This window comes from Cydia fagiglandana, chromosome 3 (genome assembly GCF_963556715.1).
Source record: "Cydia fagiglandana chromosome 3, ilCydFagi1.1, whole genome shotgun sequence".
Classification (NCBI taxonomy): Eukaryota; Metazoa; Arthropoda; class Insecta; order Lepidoptera; family Tortricidae; genus Cydia; species Cydia fagiglandana.
This window is the reverse complement of record NC_085934.1, coordinates 11,438,308-11,454,722: the sequence shown is the minus strand read 5'-3', so window position 1 is coordinate 11,454,722 and position 16,415 is coordinate 11,438,308. Positions and strand designations below refer to the sequence as shown.

The 16,415-nt window shown below is 35.4% G+C and overlaps 1 protein-coding gene across 9 annotated transcripts in view; it reads right to left on the bottom strand.

Annotated features, from left to right (window-relative positions):
* The window catches only part of LOC134680072 (potassium voltage-gated channel subfamily KQT member 4), a 70,839-nt gene that overhangs the window by 12,674 nt on the left and 41,750 nt on the right, over positions 1 to 16,415 (bottom strand). For 6 of the 9 annotated variants that reach the window (XM_063539088.1, XM_063539084.1, XM_063539086.1 and 3 more), the window contains 3 exons: positions 9,569 to 9,667; positions 4,941 to 5,011; positions 2,178 to 2,305 (listed from right to left, as the gene is read on the bottom strand). In XM_063539088.1, the coding sequence (XP_063395158.1) occupies positions 2,178 to 2,305; positions 4,941 to 5,011; positions 9,569 to 9,667 (298 nt within the window). Of the gene's footprint in view, positions 1 to 2,177; positions 2,306 to 3,330; positions 3,459 to 4,940; positions 5,012 to 9,568; positions 9,668 to 16,415 lie in introns of all 9 variants that reach the window. The other 3 variants (XM_063539085.1, XM_063539089.1, XM_063539090.1) reach the window with 3 other exon arrangements.

The following is a 16,415-nucleotide window of genomic DNA, read 5'->3' as shown; positions in this document are numbered from 1 at the left end:
ATTAATACTGCCACGCATAACACCCGTAGGTGACATTTAAAAAATGAATTGATTGTTTGCGAATTCTGGCGCAATGAATTCCAAAATAAAACAGATTTTCCAATCAATGTCGCTTGCGGTTTTTATGTGTGGTGGGGCAATATAGTTAATAATCAGGTTGATAATCTAATTGGTTTTTCTATTACTGAAATATCAGTTAGTATAGGTATGGGTGCATAAAACTCGTGCATTACAATACAATAGCATCCATTTTAATGCAGTGTTAGGCATTGAAATGGATGCTATTGTATTTGCCCCGATTAGCGAACCTTCCGAATAATTAAGATTAAGAAAGCACATTTATTAGCTCTTTCAGCCTCTGAGTGACCATACTCGGCATCGTGTTAAAGCAATAAATACATGCTTTGTAGGACACCAACTAAATAATTGATATCTATTTAAAACTGAGAATTCACTGTTTTCTTTTTATAATTCTAGGCTGGTCAGTAGGTAATTAGATAACAAGTATTCAGTCGGTGAAGTCGTAGCCAGATAGCACACTGAAAGAGTTGGAATCACAGACATGATAATGTTAAAGAAAGTTAAAATAACATATTTTTCGCCATGCATTGGTGTTGGTGCAAAGGTTAATAAACAGAGTACGCTTACAAATGCAGCCTCTAAGTATAAGAAGTTAATGCAGTGAGTTGGATGCTGAGCAAAGCGGTTTCTGCAGTCAATATTTGAAGTAAGAAGATGGATTATAAACACGAAGCGATGAAAATGAAGCGCATGAGACCTCCTAGCTTTCCAAAATTACTAACGGCTGGGAAAATGGGACAGCTTAAAGAGGTAGTTTATTTGGTAAGTACTTATACTTATCTATTTCATTAGACTATAAAAAAAACTACTTAATACATAACTATTTGTTTACTGTTAGTATTTATTAAGGTCATTGTTTGCTTGCAGTATTCGGATAATACATATATCCACTTAATGAGTAGGTATCGTAACATTATTTGTCACATTATGGCATCGAGATCAGTTCTACACAATAAAACCGAAATAATTTTGTATTAAAATATCGTAATAAATAAGACCGCAAAAGCTTAATGTTTACGGAAGAAAACCACTGATATAAAAGTAGCAAATACTTTATCAGTACACAGGTATTCCATCTGTAGCTCATGAAGCTGCAGACCATCCGGGTGAAATGTTACCGCTACATTAGCTTTTGTACGAAACTCCAGGAAGTCACTTATCGCTTTAATTTTTAAAATTTTGTACTTAGTCTTTAAATTGATGTGAGTTCTTGCAGTTTGCAATTGCCAAATGGTCTAAGAATATCAAATATATTTTCCTAGTAAGTGTATTTATAAAGAGTAATTGTTAAAACCAGATATTTAACCTGTTAATGCAAAATCGATTGCTCGTTCGTCGTTGGTAAGCTATTGTTCAATAGAAGGCAAAGTAAGCTAATTAATCGCTGGTGGAGACGCCAGCTTGCCAAATACACGAAAAGTTACGGTATTTGCAGCCCACATGTGTCAGGGATCGTAAAACTATTTATTTACTATTTTATAGCCTTTTTACTTCCTATTGTTTAACACATTTAAATCCTAAAGTTAAGATAATTCAATTGCGTTTTGCTTAGCTATTATTGTACTAAGATAATTGATTATTATGATTATATTTTGAACTTTTACTGCCTACTTATACATTTATAAATAGTTGAACTAAATCTCTTATTAATCTGTTTGGTATACAAATAGGTAATTAACATTTAATAATCAACCTACACACAGAAATACGAGTACACATCTACCTACTCTAACTACTAATACTGTAAAATATTTTATTTAAATATTGAATATACGAATATGTCAGTTTGCCAGTTACCAGTTAGTGCCACCATGCTACAATTAATGAATGCTCGCGAATACAGAAATGAAAATGTTGTTAATTAATTATTTGCTTGTGGTTATCTAAAATGTTAGGGGTGTAACATCGAATGATGTAACGGTGGCAATTGGCAATGACTGCAAATGAATGAAGCATCCCCGTCGGTGGATCGACGGGCGGCGGGGCAGCGGGCGCGCGTGAAGTTGATGGATGGCAGCAATGAGTGCAGCAGCTGCAGCCCTACTCGTGGCGGAGCGCCCGCGGCCCCGCGGTGGCGCCCGGCCCTCTCGCCTCACCTGTACTGCAGGTTCTTTGTGCGGTTTAGAAGGTCGGCGTGCCCTGAAGAGTACTGTTCTATCACATCTTTCACGTCGTACGGTTTCAACGCTTCTCTAAATCTCTTGCGAGCGACAAAATACTTGAGCTACACGGAAACAAAACATTTGGTTCTCTAAATTGGAAGGTAATACACTATATCACTGTATTTAGCATCTGTTATGTTATAGCAGGTAGGATACACAGACAGAGCTTATATAGAATTATGTGGAAATGTCGTCTGTACTTAAAATGAATATGCAAATATCGCATTTACTAGTTTCAGATAGATTTGAATATTCATTTGCCTCGATAATGCTAGATGTCACTAAAGTACGTAGAACCTACAAACTTATGATTGTGGAAGAAATAGTTTAGATGTAAGTATCTAAGTAGTCATGTTGTATTATGGTCCAATAAATATTAGTTTTCCCAGATATTAAAATTACGCAAGGATTCGCTTTCTCCTGCATTTATTTCTTTATTTAAAGGAATATGTGGAATAGTTATAATCCGTTCGAATTTTGTATAAAAATGCAAGAAATATAAATGTCCACCTAAGTATTCCATCTGCCTCTTCGTGTAAGACTAAGTAAGTACTTAACGGCACAATGAAGATGGTGTAGAAGAATTTGCGTAAAATATAGAACATATTTATGTAAAGCATGTTTAATAAATGCTTCAAGTAGGTACGTGTTTTGCAAGTTTGTGCAATGCATCAAAGTAAACATTGTAAAAGTACCTACCTATCAATCTACAGTTAGATCCCCACATTATCAAAGATGTTGATTGAACCAGGGAGTAAGTCGTATCGAAGCTCATGATTGACTGTGACTAGTCGCCATCACTAATCCAACGAGGTCGGCGTTACACAGTGAAGCTGCGCCATGCGGTCATGGGGTATTTACGTCCAGGTGATGAATATTATGTATAACATTATTATGCACATACTATGCAAGAGCATTTGCACACATACTAGCTACAATAGGATTATTAGGTTAAAGGCCAAATTCCACTACAAAAATCACATTACAATACAAATTAGGTACAGTCTAGACGAGAGGAAGATACAGAATGTAGTAGATAGTAAACGGTGAAGTGCAAGGCGTACGAGCGTACGCGTGAGCGGGCTACCTAGTCTGGACGTTTTTCACTCGGCCCAGCAGGTCCACGTGGCCCGCGGAATACTGTTCGATTACGTCCTTTACGTCGTACGGCTTTAGGGCTTCTTTAAACTTACGCCGTGCCACAAAATACTTCATCTGTCAGAATTTTACAACATACAAAATAAAGTAAGTACGAAATACCAAACAAAACTGTAGCGATATACACAGATAACATTTCGACACGTGTATTGTGTATTTAACTTTGTGTTAGGTGTTTCTTAACAACCTTAAGACTGTTCCTCGCTCAGTTTATTAGCTAAAATAATTACCACGTCCTTGTGGGCGAAATAGGCGATTAGCTTGTCGTGGATAATTCGGCATTCGGGCATACGGTCTCTTTGGTTTATTCTTTTAAAGTTTTTATTTTTATTTTTCTTAATATATCTACATCAATATTTAGTAGGGAATGTATATAAATTACACAATAATAAAATTGTTTTCAAAATTACACCTTGAATAAAAAAACGTTAGCGTTTATACCTCGCCTCCAAAATAAGACTATCATTATCTCACGACAAGAAAAACAAACAAAAGAAAGAAACCAAACAACAATATAAGAGAAATGTATAGTTATTTCCTCACGACTTTTACTGCCAAAGCGGGAAACCAACAAGTCCCGTGATGGAGGAGGAGGGAAGTTTTATTGTTTGCGCTTCCAAGACCGTGTGAACGAACAGCCTCATAATAAATGTATGTATCTGTGGACCACTGAGCCTGGAGACGCTCCGTTCCCGAGGGTTTACTCATTATATTTTCCTACAAGCGTATATGTGAGTGAATTTTACCTATACAATTGTATGCCGAGCTTATCTATTTATTGAATCGGATCGACGTATTTGATAATTTGAGGAGTGATACATAATAGAAAATTATTTTCGCGGTAAGCATCGGGTGACGTCTTCGCTAACATTTCGTGCCCGCGGGGGTCGCCCGGGATAATTTATCATCCAACATGGTAATTTAATTCACCCTCGGAAAAGGTTCGCCTCCGACGAATCCGTACCACTGTGTGCTAATTGTATGTTATGTGATGTTCTTGTATCGAATTCAGAGATACTTATTTCGTTTTTGTTATTGTCTTACAATTAGTTAGTTATTTGAAATCTTAGCAAGACGTTGTTAATTAAGAGACAAATATTTGGATTGCTAACAATTAAAAGTAAGCGAATTTTGAGTACCTATTTATCATATTTGAATTGTTATTTGCATTGTATAGACCAGTCAATAGTGCATGTTACTATTATTTTAGAGACAAGTTGTAAATACATTAAATACTAAGAATGTATAACTAATTGCATTTGTAAAAATGTGTAGGTACCTAAAGTTATGTTAGTACTTATGTGTATAAAATACACGGCAGTAAATTTAGTTCTACTATAAAACGTATGTTACTTATTCAAGATTATTAGATGCAATAGATCAGCGGTCGGCAACCTTTTAGCAGCCAAAGGCCACATAGTAGTTAACGAAGATGACGCAGGCCGCACTTTGGTAATATTTGTGGCCGCTGGTTGCCGACCGCTGCAATAGATCATTGTTGTTCTACAAAATACAATTATAGATATGAAGTGAACATACCTTTCTTATGAATCGAATAGCCGACTTGTGGCGCGGCGTGAGGTTCACGCAGCGGGGCTCCTCGTCCTCGTCTGCACCAAAATAGTTAGTCTTCAGTCATGGGTTCGAGAACATTGTTACCAGATATTGTTTGGACAGGTGCGCATTCTCTGGATGAAGCTGCGGGCGATTTAGTTACAGTTCAAGGGCGCAATTTCTTATTGTTTTCACAGCTCGTGACATTGCGTCATATGTAATATTTAAAACTTTTGCGTTTGAACACATATGTGTATAAGTCACATTTATATAGACGGATCTATCGCGAATTTATTTTATTAATTTTATTTACCAACATTTCGACACAGGTTTCACTAGTCGTGGTCACGGCTAACTGATGTCTCAGCAAAATGTCAAAACAAAGATTTGTGCAACTCGCCGACGAAAAGCGTATGAAAAGTGTATGAAACGTCGGTAAATAAAGGTAATAAAATAAATTCGCGATAGACCCATTTATAAATGTGAGTTAATATTATGCCATATGTTCAATTATAGTTTCGTGTTATTCATTCATTATAAACAAAAAAAATAGGAGTTCGTTGAAATCGTCACTTTTTTACAAAAGCCGTATGATCGCCATGTGACGAGCTGTAATAAAAACAAGTCAAGTCCATATAGTTTTCAGGGCTGATTGGATCACGTTCAACACAAAATGCGTTACATCTACATTGTTATTCCGTTTCATTACGTGTTGTGTCTTCACTGACGTAATTAAAACCTAAATTTATTTGGTTGAAATTGTTAAGATAATAATTACTTACACGGTGTTTTTTAAGTCCGTTTATTTCAAGGCTGCATTCCTGAGCATAAATTAAGTTTCTCAAAGAAACCGGTATTCTAATGAACTCCATTTTGGAGATAATCAATTATGTATTTTTGTCTGATAAGGCCCCTACGGGCGTGAATACTTGCCTTAGGGCCTTACAAATTTATTAGTGTTTAGAATGAGTTTATACATTTGCTACTAACCGCAAGTATTATCCCGGACGATTAATATTATATCCGTGTAACGCTATTAATTAATGAACGGAGTAAAAAACACCGTGTATAAATAATTCAGTTTTTAAATTATATCTATATACATATCAGATCCCTTTGTTTGACATAATTATTAAAAGTCATAATGTAATGATTGTCAGATTATCATAAGTCATAATTCTGAAACCGTTAACTTATCATGATTTTTCGTAAGGTTATTTTTTATTTATTTATTTATTTAAACTTTATTGCACAGTAAAAAATTTTACAAAAGGCGAACTTAATGCCAGAAGTCATTCTCTACCAGTTAACCCTCGGGCCAAACAGAGAACAAGTAGTAATAGGTGCAAGAAAAGCCGTTATTCTTAATCGAGAACGGAAAAGTTTTTGAGTGATTTTTGAAAATTTTGTATAGTAGAGGAGATTGACAGCAACTTTTTTTTTGCTATTTTGCAACCTTTTAACCGCTATAGAATTTTTCATCGAGCGTGGTGCGGTACGAAGTTTGTTTGTCTTGTTGATTGTGCGAAAAAAAAGCTATTTAAAGTGGGTAATATTGCGTTAGGTTGTTTTTTACAACTTATTTTTCAATATTTTGTATGCTTATGGCTATTCTAAATATTATGTTATGCTATAATAATTAATTACTCACCGGCACCGGACAAAGCCTGCGTTGCGGCTTGGGGATTTCTTACATATAACTGGAGTCTTTTTTAAGATTATGTGTGTTTCAATTTAATAAACTTTAGTAGATTAACTACGTACTAATTACATAACTTAATAATGAGTATTTTTATTTTTGTATTCGATTTTATATAAATTATATTTCTTTATTTCTTTTCTCTTATTGCATGATTTCATGGTAATGGACAATAAAGTTAAAAGAACAAAATAAAATTTTACAAGTTCATTTTAGATTCCACCAACTCTCAATAAAATGCTGCCGATGCGTGCTTCCCGTGACACGGGCAAGGTCAGTATTCGCTCGGTGTAGCCTTACATATCATTTAAGTGTCAAAAGTGACTCTACGTGTTGGCTTCGGCTCCGTGCAAACCTCCCTCATGTCCAGCACACCATAGTTTCGTGGCTTCGTGATGGCTAAAGACATGAATTAAAACAGTGGGGAAGGCAACTGTAAATTTCATTGTCTATGGCATAGGCTATTTTATCATACTTAATAGGCATGACAGGCTTTTGTGACTTGCGATAATATCAAATCTTTGTAATTACGACGGAATCGTAAGATTTCGTTTAGCATTGAGCGTGCGTCCGATAGACCACTGCACTACGACGCTGTCGTAGTATATTGGTGCTACGCGCACCCTTCGCGTAGCACCTGCTACGCCTAGTGCTACAAACTTAAATTGCGGTTGTTTAAAGCTGGTGGATATAATAAGTAATATTAGAGTTAATATGTATTCAAAATGTGCATATTACATATGTGTATGTAAGAATATAAAATTTTATAACTAGTTGAAAAAAATGGTTACTTATTTTTTCCTGTTTTTTTATTGCTTGAGCCATTAACATTATAGTAGAGTCTTTCAAGTATCTTAACTATTACAAGGAGATACCATCTAATTGTAAAAACAAATAGCATAAAACGATTAATATGGCGATTGCTTTGATTTAATGTTTTGTTATAGACTCGTAATGTTTAACATATGGTATACATCATATACCTATTAATTAACTATTTGCTGTCATAAAAACAAAGCCAGTTTCGTACCTGCACTTGAGCAAAGAAATAATACTTTGTATGAAAGTGGTTAGAACGATAATAGAAGAATAGGTTAAGGTAAAATCGCATGAAAAACTATGATTATTCGAAGGTATTATTGAAAAGGTCACTTTGGTACATCTACCTTACAAAAACGATATTTCTTCATGGCCAATTTGCTTGCATCTGGATTTCCAGCTTTTTTACCTTATTATTAGAACTTTTGTCTATTGAATTTATCGAATTTTGACGAAACAAAATATTACATTTCCATCTTACTTTCGCTGTACCTGGGATTTTACTTTGTGTAATACATGCACAATTATTAACAGTGCATATAATGCGAGTTTGTAGACCAATAGGTACGTTGATGTATGAAATTATATAAATAATATGCGAGTGGTAATATGCGGATAGCACACAAAGCCAAGTTTATTCAGAAGCGGCCTTGTAAACGAGTCCGATTTGCAAACGGGCTTTGTCTAGCAGGGCTTCATTACCGGCAGGTCGATACTCATCATTATCATCATCAGTACACGAATATTACGCGAATGGAAATCGATCACTAGTTGAGCTGAGCAACGAATCTGAGTGGGGTTACCAGATACAAACTTCAGAAGTACTGACAAAATTTATGTCATGACATCGCAATCCCACTTCAAAAACCTCTAAAATATATAAAAAAAACCGCCCGACCGACAATCCTGTTAAATAGATATTGGAGGTGGCAGACAGTTTTATTATCCCGTGTTTCAAAAACCTTCATTGTTTTATTTACCGTGTTTTATAGAGTTAGATCAAGAAAAGTCTGCAGCGGATTTGATAGCCCATGCATGTGTTATTAAATTTGTATGTCACAATTTCACGGAAGTTTGCCGTTTAAAATAACACTTTCACTGCGTGGGCTATCAAAATTACTGCAGACTTTTCTTGGTCTAATTTTACAAAATTTCTTCGACCTAAATGCCTAAGAAAATGTTAGAAATAGTCCTGATGTCTAGTAACTAGAGATGCAACGGATAGTTGGTTGGCCGGATACCGGATATTCCTACATTTCGGTTTTTTAGGTGCGCATTCTGCAGGTATGACCTGTTTCCTAGTGTACGTTCGCGCGGACTCATTTCTAGGTTCGAAATGAGAGCGCGTGCAAGTCAATGGAATTATTAAATTGTTTTAAAATAATATACAAGTACGATTATGACCGTGTCTGTTTCTTAAATCCAATTTGTTTACTCCGAAATCAAGCAATGTTACTATCCGGTATCCGGCCGAATAGTAAAATAATGGCCGGATAGGCCGGATACCGGATAGTAACCGGATATCCGGTGCATCTCTACTAGTAACGCATGGCATGTGTGGCACCGGGCGCCCGAGTACCACACGACAGTAATCGTGCGTCAAACGTCTGTCATTTCATTACGCTGTCCGTCCACGAGACGGGTCATGCTCATCGAATTAGTCAACCACGATACAATGCTACACACTATGTATCTATTGGTAGAAACATCTAGTCATACTGGTGCAATTTAACAAACTATTTGATGATTTGATTGAAGGGAATATCAGTAGAGTTAAAACCAAGCCAGTGTGATCACATTAGAAAAGACAGAGTTGGTCCATTTTAACACAATCGTAATAAATATTGAGGAACAGTTTAAGTGAAGAGTTGTAGTTAGTAACTATGTGACCGATAAGTGCCTACATTTTCTAGTCAAACGACATATCACACACACACGCACACACACAAATACCAGTAGGTAAAAGCTACACTAGGAAGTTAATTTTGCTACTGGAAAGCGACAATCAGAGATATTGCAGACGAACAGCATTTCTAATATGGAAAGAATTCTATTGTTTTACAGGCGTTTGCAAGACGGACCGTGGTCTTCTTACCGTCGGAGTTTTTCTTGGAGAGCTGCGTCTCGGCCACAGAGTCCTCGCTGAGCGCCGGGTTGACGGGCCGCGCGCGCGCCGCGCGCCCGTTCGTCGCGCCTGCCAACCCACACACGCTCACTTCAACACTACTCCAGCTTAGCCTCCGTTGTACGAGCCTCTACCCTTAACTCGCCTCAACTACACCGTAACCCGGCTCATTTATTAAAAACAATACAATTTTGCAAACAACATGTCCATTATTTGCATTTCATTTAAGTTTTAATGAGTAATTCTAATTATGTCCAAATCCAAACATCCAGGCTTTCGCAATAATTAAACATTTACAGTCCGCCTGTCTGTCTGTCAGCCGAAAGATATCACATGATAAATTTTACGTTTCAAGTAGGTAAATATATCGTTCACATGGTAGGTACAGCACGTGTTTTACTAAACCGTCTACGTCCAGTGTTATGTATTATTATACAGCCATGCAGCCAATCTTTAATGTTTTTAAGCAGTATTTCTAGATTTATAAAATCGTCAATGTATTTATGATTCGTTTATAAAAGTATATTGTTATGTTGTGATACAAGTAGGTACCTAATATACCTAGGTACAAAATATTCTAACAAAAGAAGCTCTTCAAGACAGATTAAAATGATAAAAATACGGTAATAATAATCCTATCAGAAGTAAGTAATTTGCCGTTCCCTGCCCTTAAAGCTTATGCTAAGAAGGATTTTTCTTTCATCTTATTTTGATTACAGGGTTAAGTAAATCCCACGGGAAAGAGTCGCGGAGCCTTACTGTCTTCATTTTCAGGATTGGACCAAAACGCTTAGGGTGTCAATTCATACTAACAAATATATACATCATTGTAAAATTCTTCGGACTGGTTATACAAATATAACTTGTAACAAAAATAGTGGGCACTGGGCATTTCCGGTATCGTTTTCTGATTTCTGATTGGAAAAAGTAGAAGAACCTTTAAGTAGAGCCTTTGTATGGAGGGTTGACCGACTTGGACGACCTGCCCCATAGATTACTGTTTTGCGTCAAAAATGATTTCTTAAACCGAATATGCCCTTAAACGAATCCCCACTATCCTCGTGCCGCCCACCATACAAAATTATAGCCAAGGAAGTTAGAATCTTGTCGTATTTTCAATTAGGTTGAATTTCATTTGTTCGAAAATTTTACGAGACAAATGATGCTACCTAGGTACTTTGTTTTTAATAATGGTTGACATTCCATCGAAACTGAGTGTACATCCTGATATACACTGGGCGGCACGAGGCTATTTTTGTTACACCTTTGTTTGTCTTTGTATATTCAGTTGATATGTAGCGTGTTTCTAGGTAATATGACATAATTATACCTATTATACGTGAAATAGCAGCAATTAGCAGAAAGATTTACTGATTGATTAGATCGCTAAAACATTTTAACCGGAACGGAACGTAATTGTGTGAGAATAAAAAATCAGTTTAATATTATTTGTGTAACTATAAATGGTATCAAGATACATACATATAAATATGTCAAGATAGATACATATAAATATACGTGAAGGTTGGTGAAGGTCAGGTTAGATATTATTGTAAAAAATATTGACTGTGAAACAAAGTTGAAAGACGAGGAATAATAATCAAGATAAAAAAATCCGACATAACGAATAAATGTTCTGATTCTGACATTTAATTTAGCCAATTCATAAGGCTGCATCGAAGAAACAACTTAATAATGAGGTCAATGCAGCGGTTGCCATTTAATGTCTGAGCAAACTATCGATCGATTTGTTATCTCTTTCTTACTTAGGTGCGAACGTTCCTAAAGAATGTAGCCTTCACAAAGGGTCGGAATGACTTTAATTTCTTTACGTGTTGCTCGATTCTTCAGATTGGAAATTGATGCGATCAAGGCAACTTTGAAGGAGTTATATCATTTATTTTTAATTAACAGACGGTGTTAAGTAGGTTAGTATGAAAGTAACTGATTCTTAGGACCTTTGAAATATTATATAATATTATTAAATAAATAAATATCGAATAAAAAAAAAAAAAAATAGTAGTCATAATTTAACACTATAAATATAATGAAGATACATGATAATAAACATTATCAGTAGGTATCTAAAATATTTTAAATAATTATATATATGTACCTACACGTAGCGTTGTTGCTTTTTCCGTTCAACTGTTATTTATTATTAGTTTTCTTTGTTCTCTTTGTATTTTTGTTATAAAATAAAAACAAAAGCTAAACGTTGGTGTATAATCGTATTTATATCTATAAGCTCTAAGAAATGGCTTTATTGACTTTCGGCAACAACTATAGAGTAACGAACGTAGCGTAAGATTCAATAATGCTACTGCACTAATATGTACATGTTGTACTCTTTTAACTAACAAATAAAATTGTGTTTATAGGTATTGTGTTCAAAATTACTTCGTATTAAGTTGCAAGTCTCAAGTATGTCGTAAAAGAGCGCCGAAATGAAATGACATTATTTTCATGTTGCAATCTGTTGAGTTCTGAATTTTTCATTTAATTTTACGGTTTGCGCCATACTTAATTTTCTGATCTTATACTTATACACTGGATATGTTTTAAGGTTGATAATAACGAATAACTTATTAGTAAAATCCATTTTGTGTGAATTATATGGGCTTTAATTTACGTTTTAAGACCGTTAAAAATATTTCAAATATATCCTCGTATTGTAGTAAATTTAATATAAAAAAAAAGTGTTTATTTGTAAAACATAGGTAAAACTGTTACAGTGGTGTCATAAATTATAAATTTCGTATCACTATGTTTTACCTATTGGCGTAGAAAAACATGTCCTAAGGATAATTTATATAATAAAATAACTTAGCTAACAAATATAGACAAATAGTAAATTGTCGTAATATACTATATGTGTAGGTTTTGTATAGTATATATTTCAAAGAATCGCATATGCGTCAATACTCTACGGCAACCACGTACGATCCAATCAAAAGTAATAATTTTTAGTAATAATTAGTAAAAGTAGTAATTTTTAGGATTCCGTAGTCAACCTATAGTTTCGCCATGTCTCTGCCCGAATCGAACTTTAAGATACGTCAGTTAATAGATCTACGAGTTAATAGATAAACGATATGTTCCAATCGGGCAGTCTGTTTGTCTATCCGTCTGTCCGAGGCTTTGCTCCGTAATCTTTAGTACTAGTAAGCTGCAATTTGGTATGGATACATTTATAAATCAATCAATCAGAAAAAGTGGTAAAAAAAAAATGTTTTTTAGGGTAGGTACCTCTCATACACGCAAAGTGGGTATGATTTTTTTTGCATCAACCCTATTTTGTGGGGCGTTGGATATGTAGGTCTTTCCAAACGAATAGGGGTCTTCAACATACATTTTTTTCATTATTATAATTTCGCAAATAACAGAAAAAATGATCTCTCCCTCTCCTCTAACTTTTGAAAGGTGGACAAGCTCGTACAAAAAATATTTGTGACATTCAATGATCATACATAGTTTCTTAAATAACTTCAAATATATATAAAAAAGTAGAATTCCACATACATAACATGTGGCTTTCCATCACAGAAGGGTTTTATGCTTCAAGTGTAATAAGGACGTCTCCATCTGAAATTCCAACAGAAATTCTGATAGAAACGTCCTTATTGCAGATGAAGCACGGTTCATCATACATATATTTGAGACACCCAACGAGCCCTTTCAGTAATTTAATATGTCACACGATATAGTTTGCAAGACTTTTATTTTATAATGCACTCTCTAAAAATGAACCCATGTCCATCTTTGGTTCACCGGCTGAAATATGTTACACAGATATAGTGAACAAATTTTAACTCTATATGTCCAGTAGTTTCGGAGCAAATTGTCTGTGATAGAGAGACACACGTGCGATCCCACAAGGGTTTCATTGCTTATTTTATTTTGGGGTACGGAATCCTAATGCGTGTTTCGGACGTGTCAAAGAATGAGTGTTTACGAAAACATGACAAAAATATTAAATCATTACGGTACTTTAAGTGGGTAGTTGCTATTTTTACAGTTATTTTTGTGTACCTACTAGAAAAATAATACGAAAACTTAAAATTCCGAGCACAGTTCGCGACATAGGATAACAATAAAACTCCTCTCGACTTTGGATTTCTTTTTCAATTGGAAATCTCCGCTTACTGTGCACGATAAGGCGCCCGACTTACAAATGCTTGAGGGTTGAAGGACCTCATTTAATGGATCGGGCGTTGGCTAGCAGATCTCAAAATGGCAATTTCCAGCACTTGTCGTGGGATCGGGAATACATACTATCTATTATCTAATTACCTACTTTGAAACGGACAAGCTTTTGTTGAAGTGCACTATTGTACGTATAGGAATTTACTAACGGCTTGATATTCCATCGTCCATTTAGGTGATTTAGGGTAGAACGAAGTCGAAATGTAATAATTCGCTGTTTGCTTTGAGTAGTTCATCAAATAACATTTAGGAATTAGGAAAGACAACAAGCAAATTTGACTTAAAGTAAATGTTTACAAACCTCACACAGAAACCCTTACAAAAGTTTCCATGGTTGTATTAAAAAAAAACACAACATTTCGCAGAGCTTTTTGTTTTTCGAAGAAAGTAACAGATTCATGTACATGCAACTAAATAGATATTAAATAATCCTACGCATTTATGTACTTTTAATAAGAATCCTCTTTCAAATGAAAGCCATATAAAAGCTCAGTTAATTATTTCCTCTCAGTTTTCGGTGCCTGCAAGTTGGTGATGGTGGATGGCAGTGGTAAGGGCAGAAAACACTTAAAAATTTCTTGTCCCAGTAGGTACAGTAATTGACTGGTGACGAATACCTTGCCGCAATATAATTTTGTAACTTTTAATTTGTGCAGTTTAATTTTGCTGTCTGAGATTTTATAAATATACTGTACGAGTATGACAGACTTATTGATAAGCAGAGCGACAAAAATGTCGGGGTATTCATATTTTATTCACTTTCGACGAAGGAGCCCTGAATGGCTAAGCATTCATCCTGAGGTGATCAAATACGAATGGTTCGTTGCTTACAACAAATTATACTGATTTGCCTCCAAAAGGCAACTGTTTCACCGCATGCCCACCGTCGGTGGTTTACGAGAAGAGAGTATGCTAGAGAAGAGATATAACCTACGTTTTTTTTCAAAGGGATAAAAGATTATTACTAGAGTCGGGCCAAGCTAAGCTAACTCTGCACAGACTTTCCACTCTTTGCAGTGACAGTGTATGGAATGCCGCCATAAAAGTGAAATTTCTTTGAAAATATGACATGACGTGTACCGTGTGGCCCTTACACACTATGTTATTTCAAAGTCTGATGCCAAGTTAGATTATATAAACGGATTTTAGTCGTTTCTCGCGTCGTGGTTACATAGACGACGAAATTAAGACCACGCCAATAAAAATTAAATGTTCTAATTTAAATGTATTTTTTTAAATGATCATTCTAAGATAATACTTAAGTGTTAAGTAAAGATTATGAAGACCATATTATGATTGGATAGAAAACCAAATAAATTGCTTACCCGTGTCTGCAACTTCGCACACCGATTGATAATAAAAAAAGTTGGTTATGTTTTTATGACAGCAGAGGTTATTATTAGCACTACATGTTCTTTGCGAGCGATTGAATTGCAGGCGACAAATTGTTGTTGCAAATAATGAATTCGTTATAATCGTGAGTACGGGTAGGTATGCCAGCAGTTATATATAAAAAACACTCTTCAACGAAAAGAAACTTGTTGAGTTACACCACTAAAACGTATTTACAGTGTACCTAGCAATTAAATTAATTACAACTGTTAATTGAAATACAAGTACACATGAGAAGCGTGGGGCGGGTGCTAAAACAGGTCCGTAGGTACGTGAATATACACGGTGTGGGTGATCTCAAAGAACACACGTGTTAGTGAGTACCTAAAGCTGTGTCTTCTCAATTGAAGTCAAAGTTCAGACAGGCGGACGCCAACGATATCATACCCGAGTATATACATAGGTACATATACTCACGGGATGCTCAGTTAGTTATCTCATTTCGAAGTAAATATACAAATTTATCATATTACAAATAAGTATTGTACTGATATCCTATTTGCTACCTGGCATGCACAATAAATAATGCAAAGCGGTGGAATATTTTCGTTTCCTTTAAGATTTTGGAACCAAATTCGAAAATGAAAGCCTGAATTTAAGCCATTCCAATAACGTCAGGTAGGTACGCTATTTGCCTTGTAATCATGAATAGTACAAAGTGTACCGTGTCAACTCTAAGATACTCTCAAGTTTCAACAGAGTAAAACAATATCTTACTCCATACGTCAGCACTGAAAGTACGCGGAAGCAATCATACTCTTAGAAGCATTCATCGTTACTCAAAATGGAGAATATAAAGCTTCGGATTGCAATGTATCTTAAAGATTTTCGAAGCGATTTGCTACGCGGGTGCCTTTTAATTAAAATAAAGTGAATGAAATAGAAAGAAGTAGAAGGTAGGGTAGGATGCCAGCAATCGTGTCTGGAGCTAAAACAGATAGCCAGTAATATAACCGGAAGTCAAATCTCTGTCCGGGCTCATTGTACTACGTCATAAAAAAACGCTTGTCGTGTATTCACATTCTCTTTTGAAAAATTTTTACTAGTAAGAATTTATAAGAAACGCAGCAGAAGTTAATCGATTGTAACTGTCATGCCATGTGCCGTCTAAAAGATGGAGAAGAGAACCTTTGAAGCAGCTTTTCCAACAATGTAGTAGACAACACGCACGGTCCCCGCCCGCTGTGCGAGTATCTACGGAACAGGGCAACATCAGGTC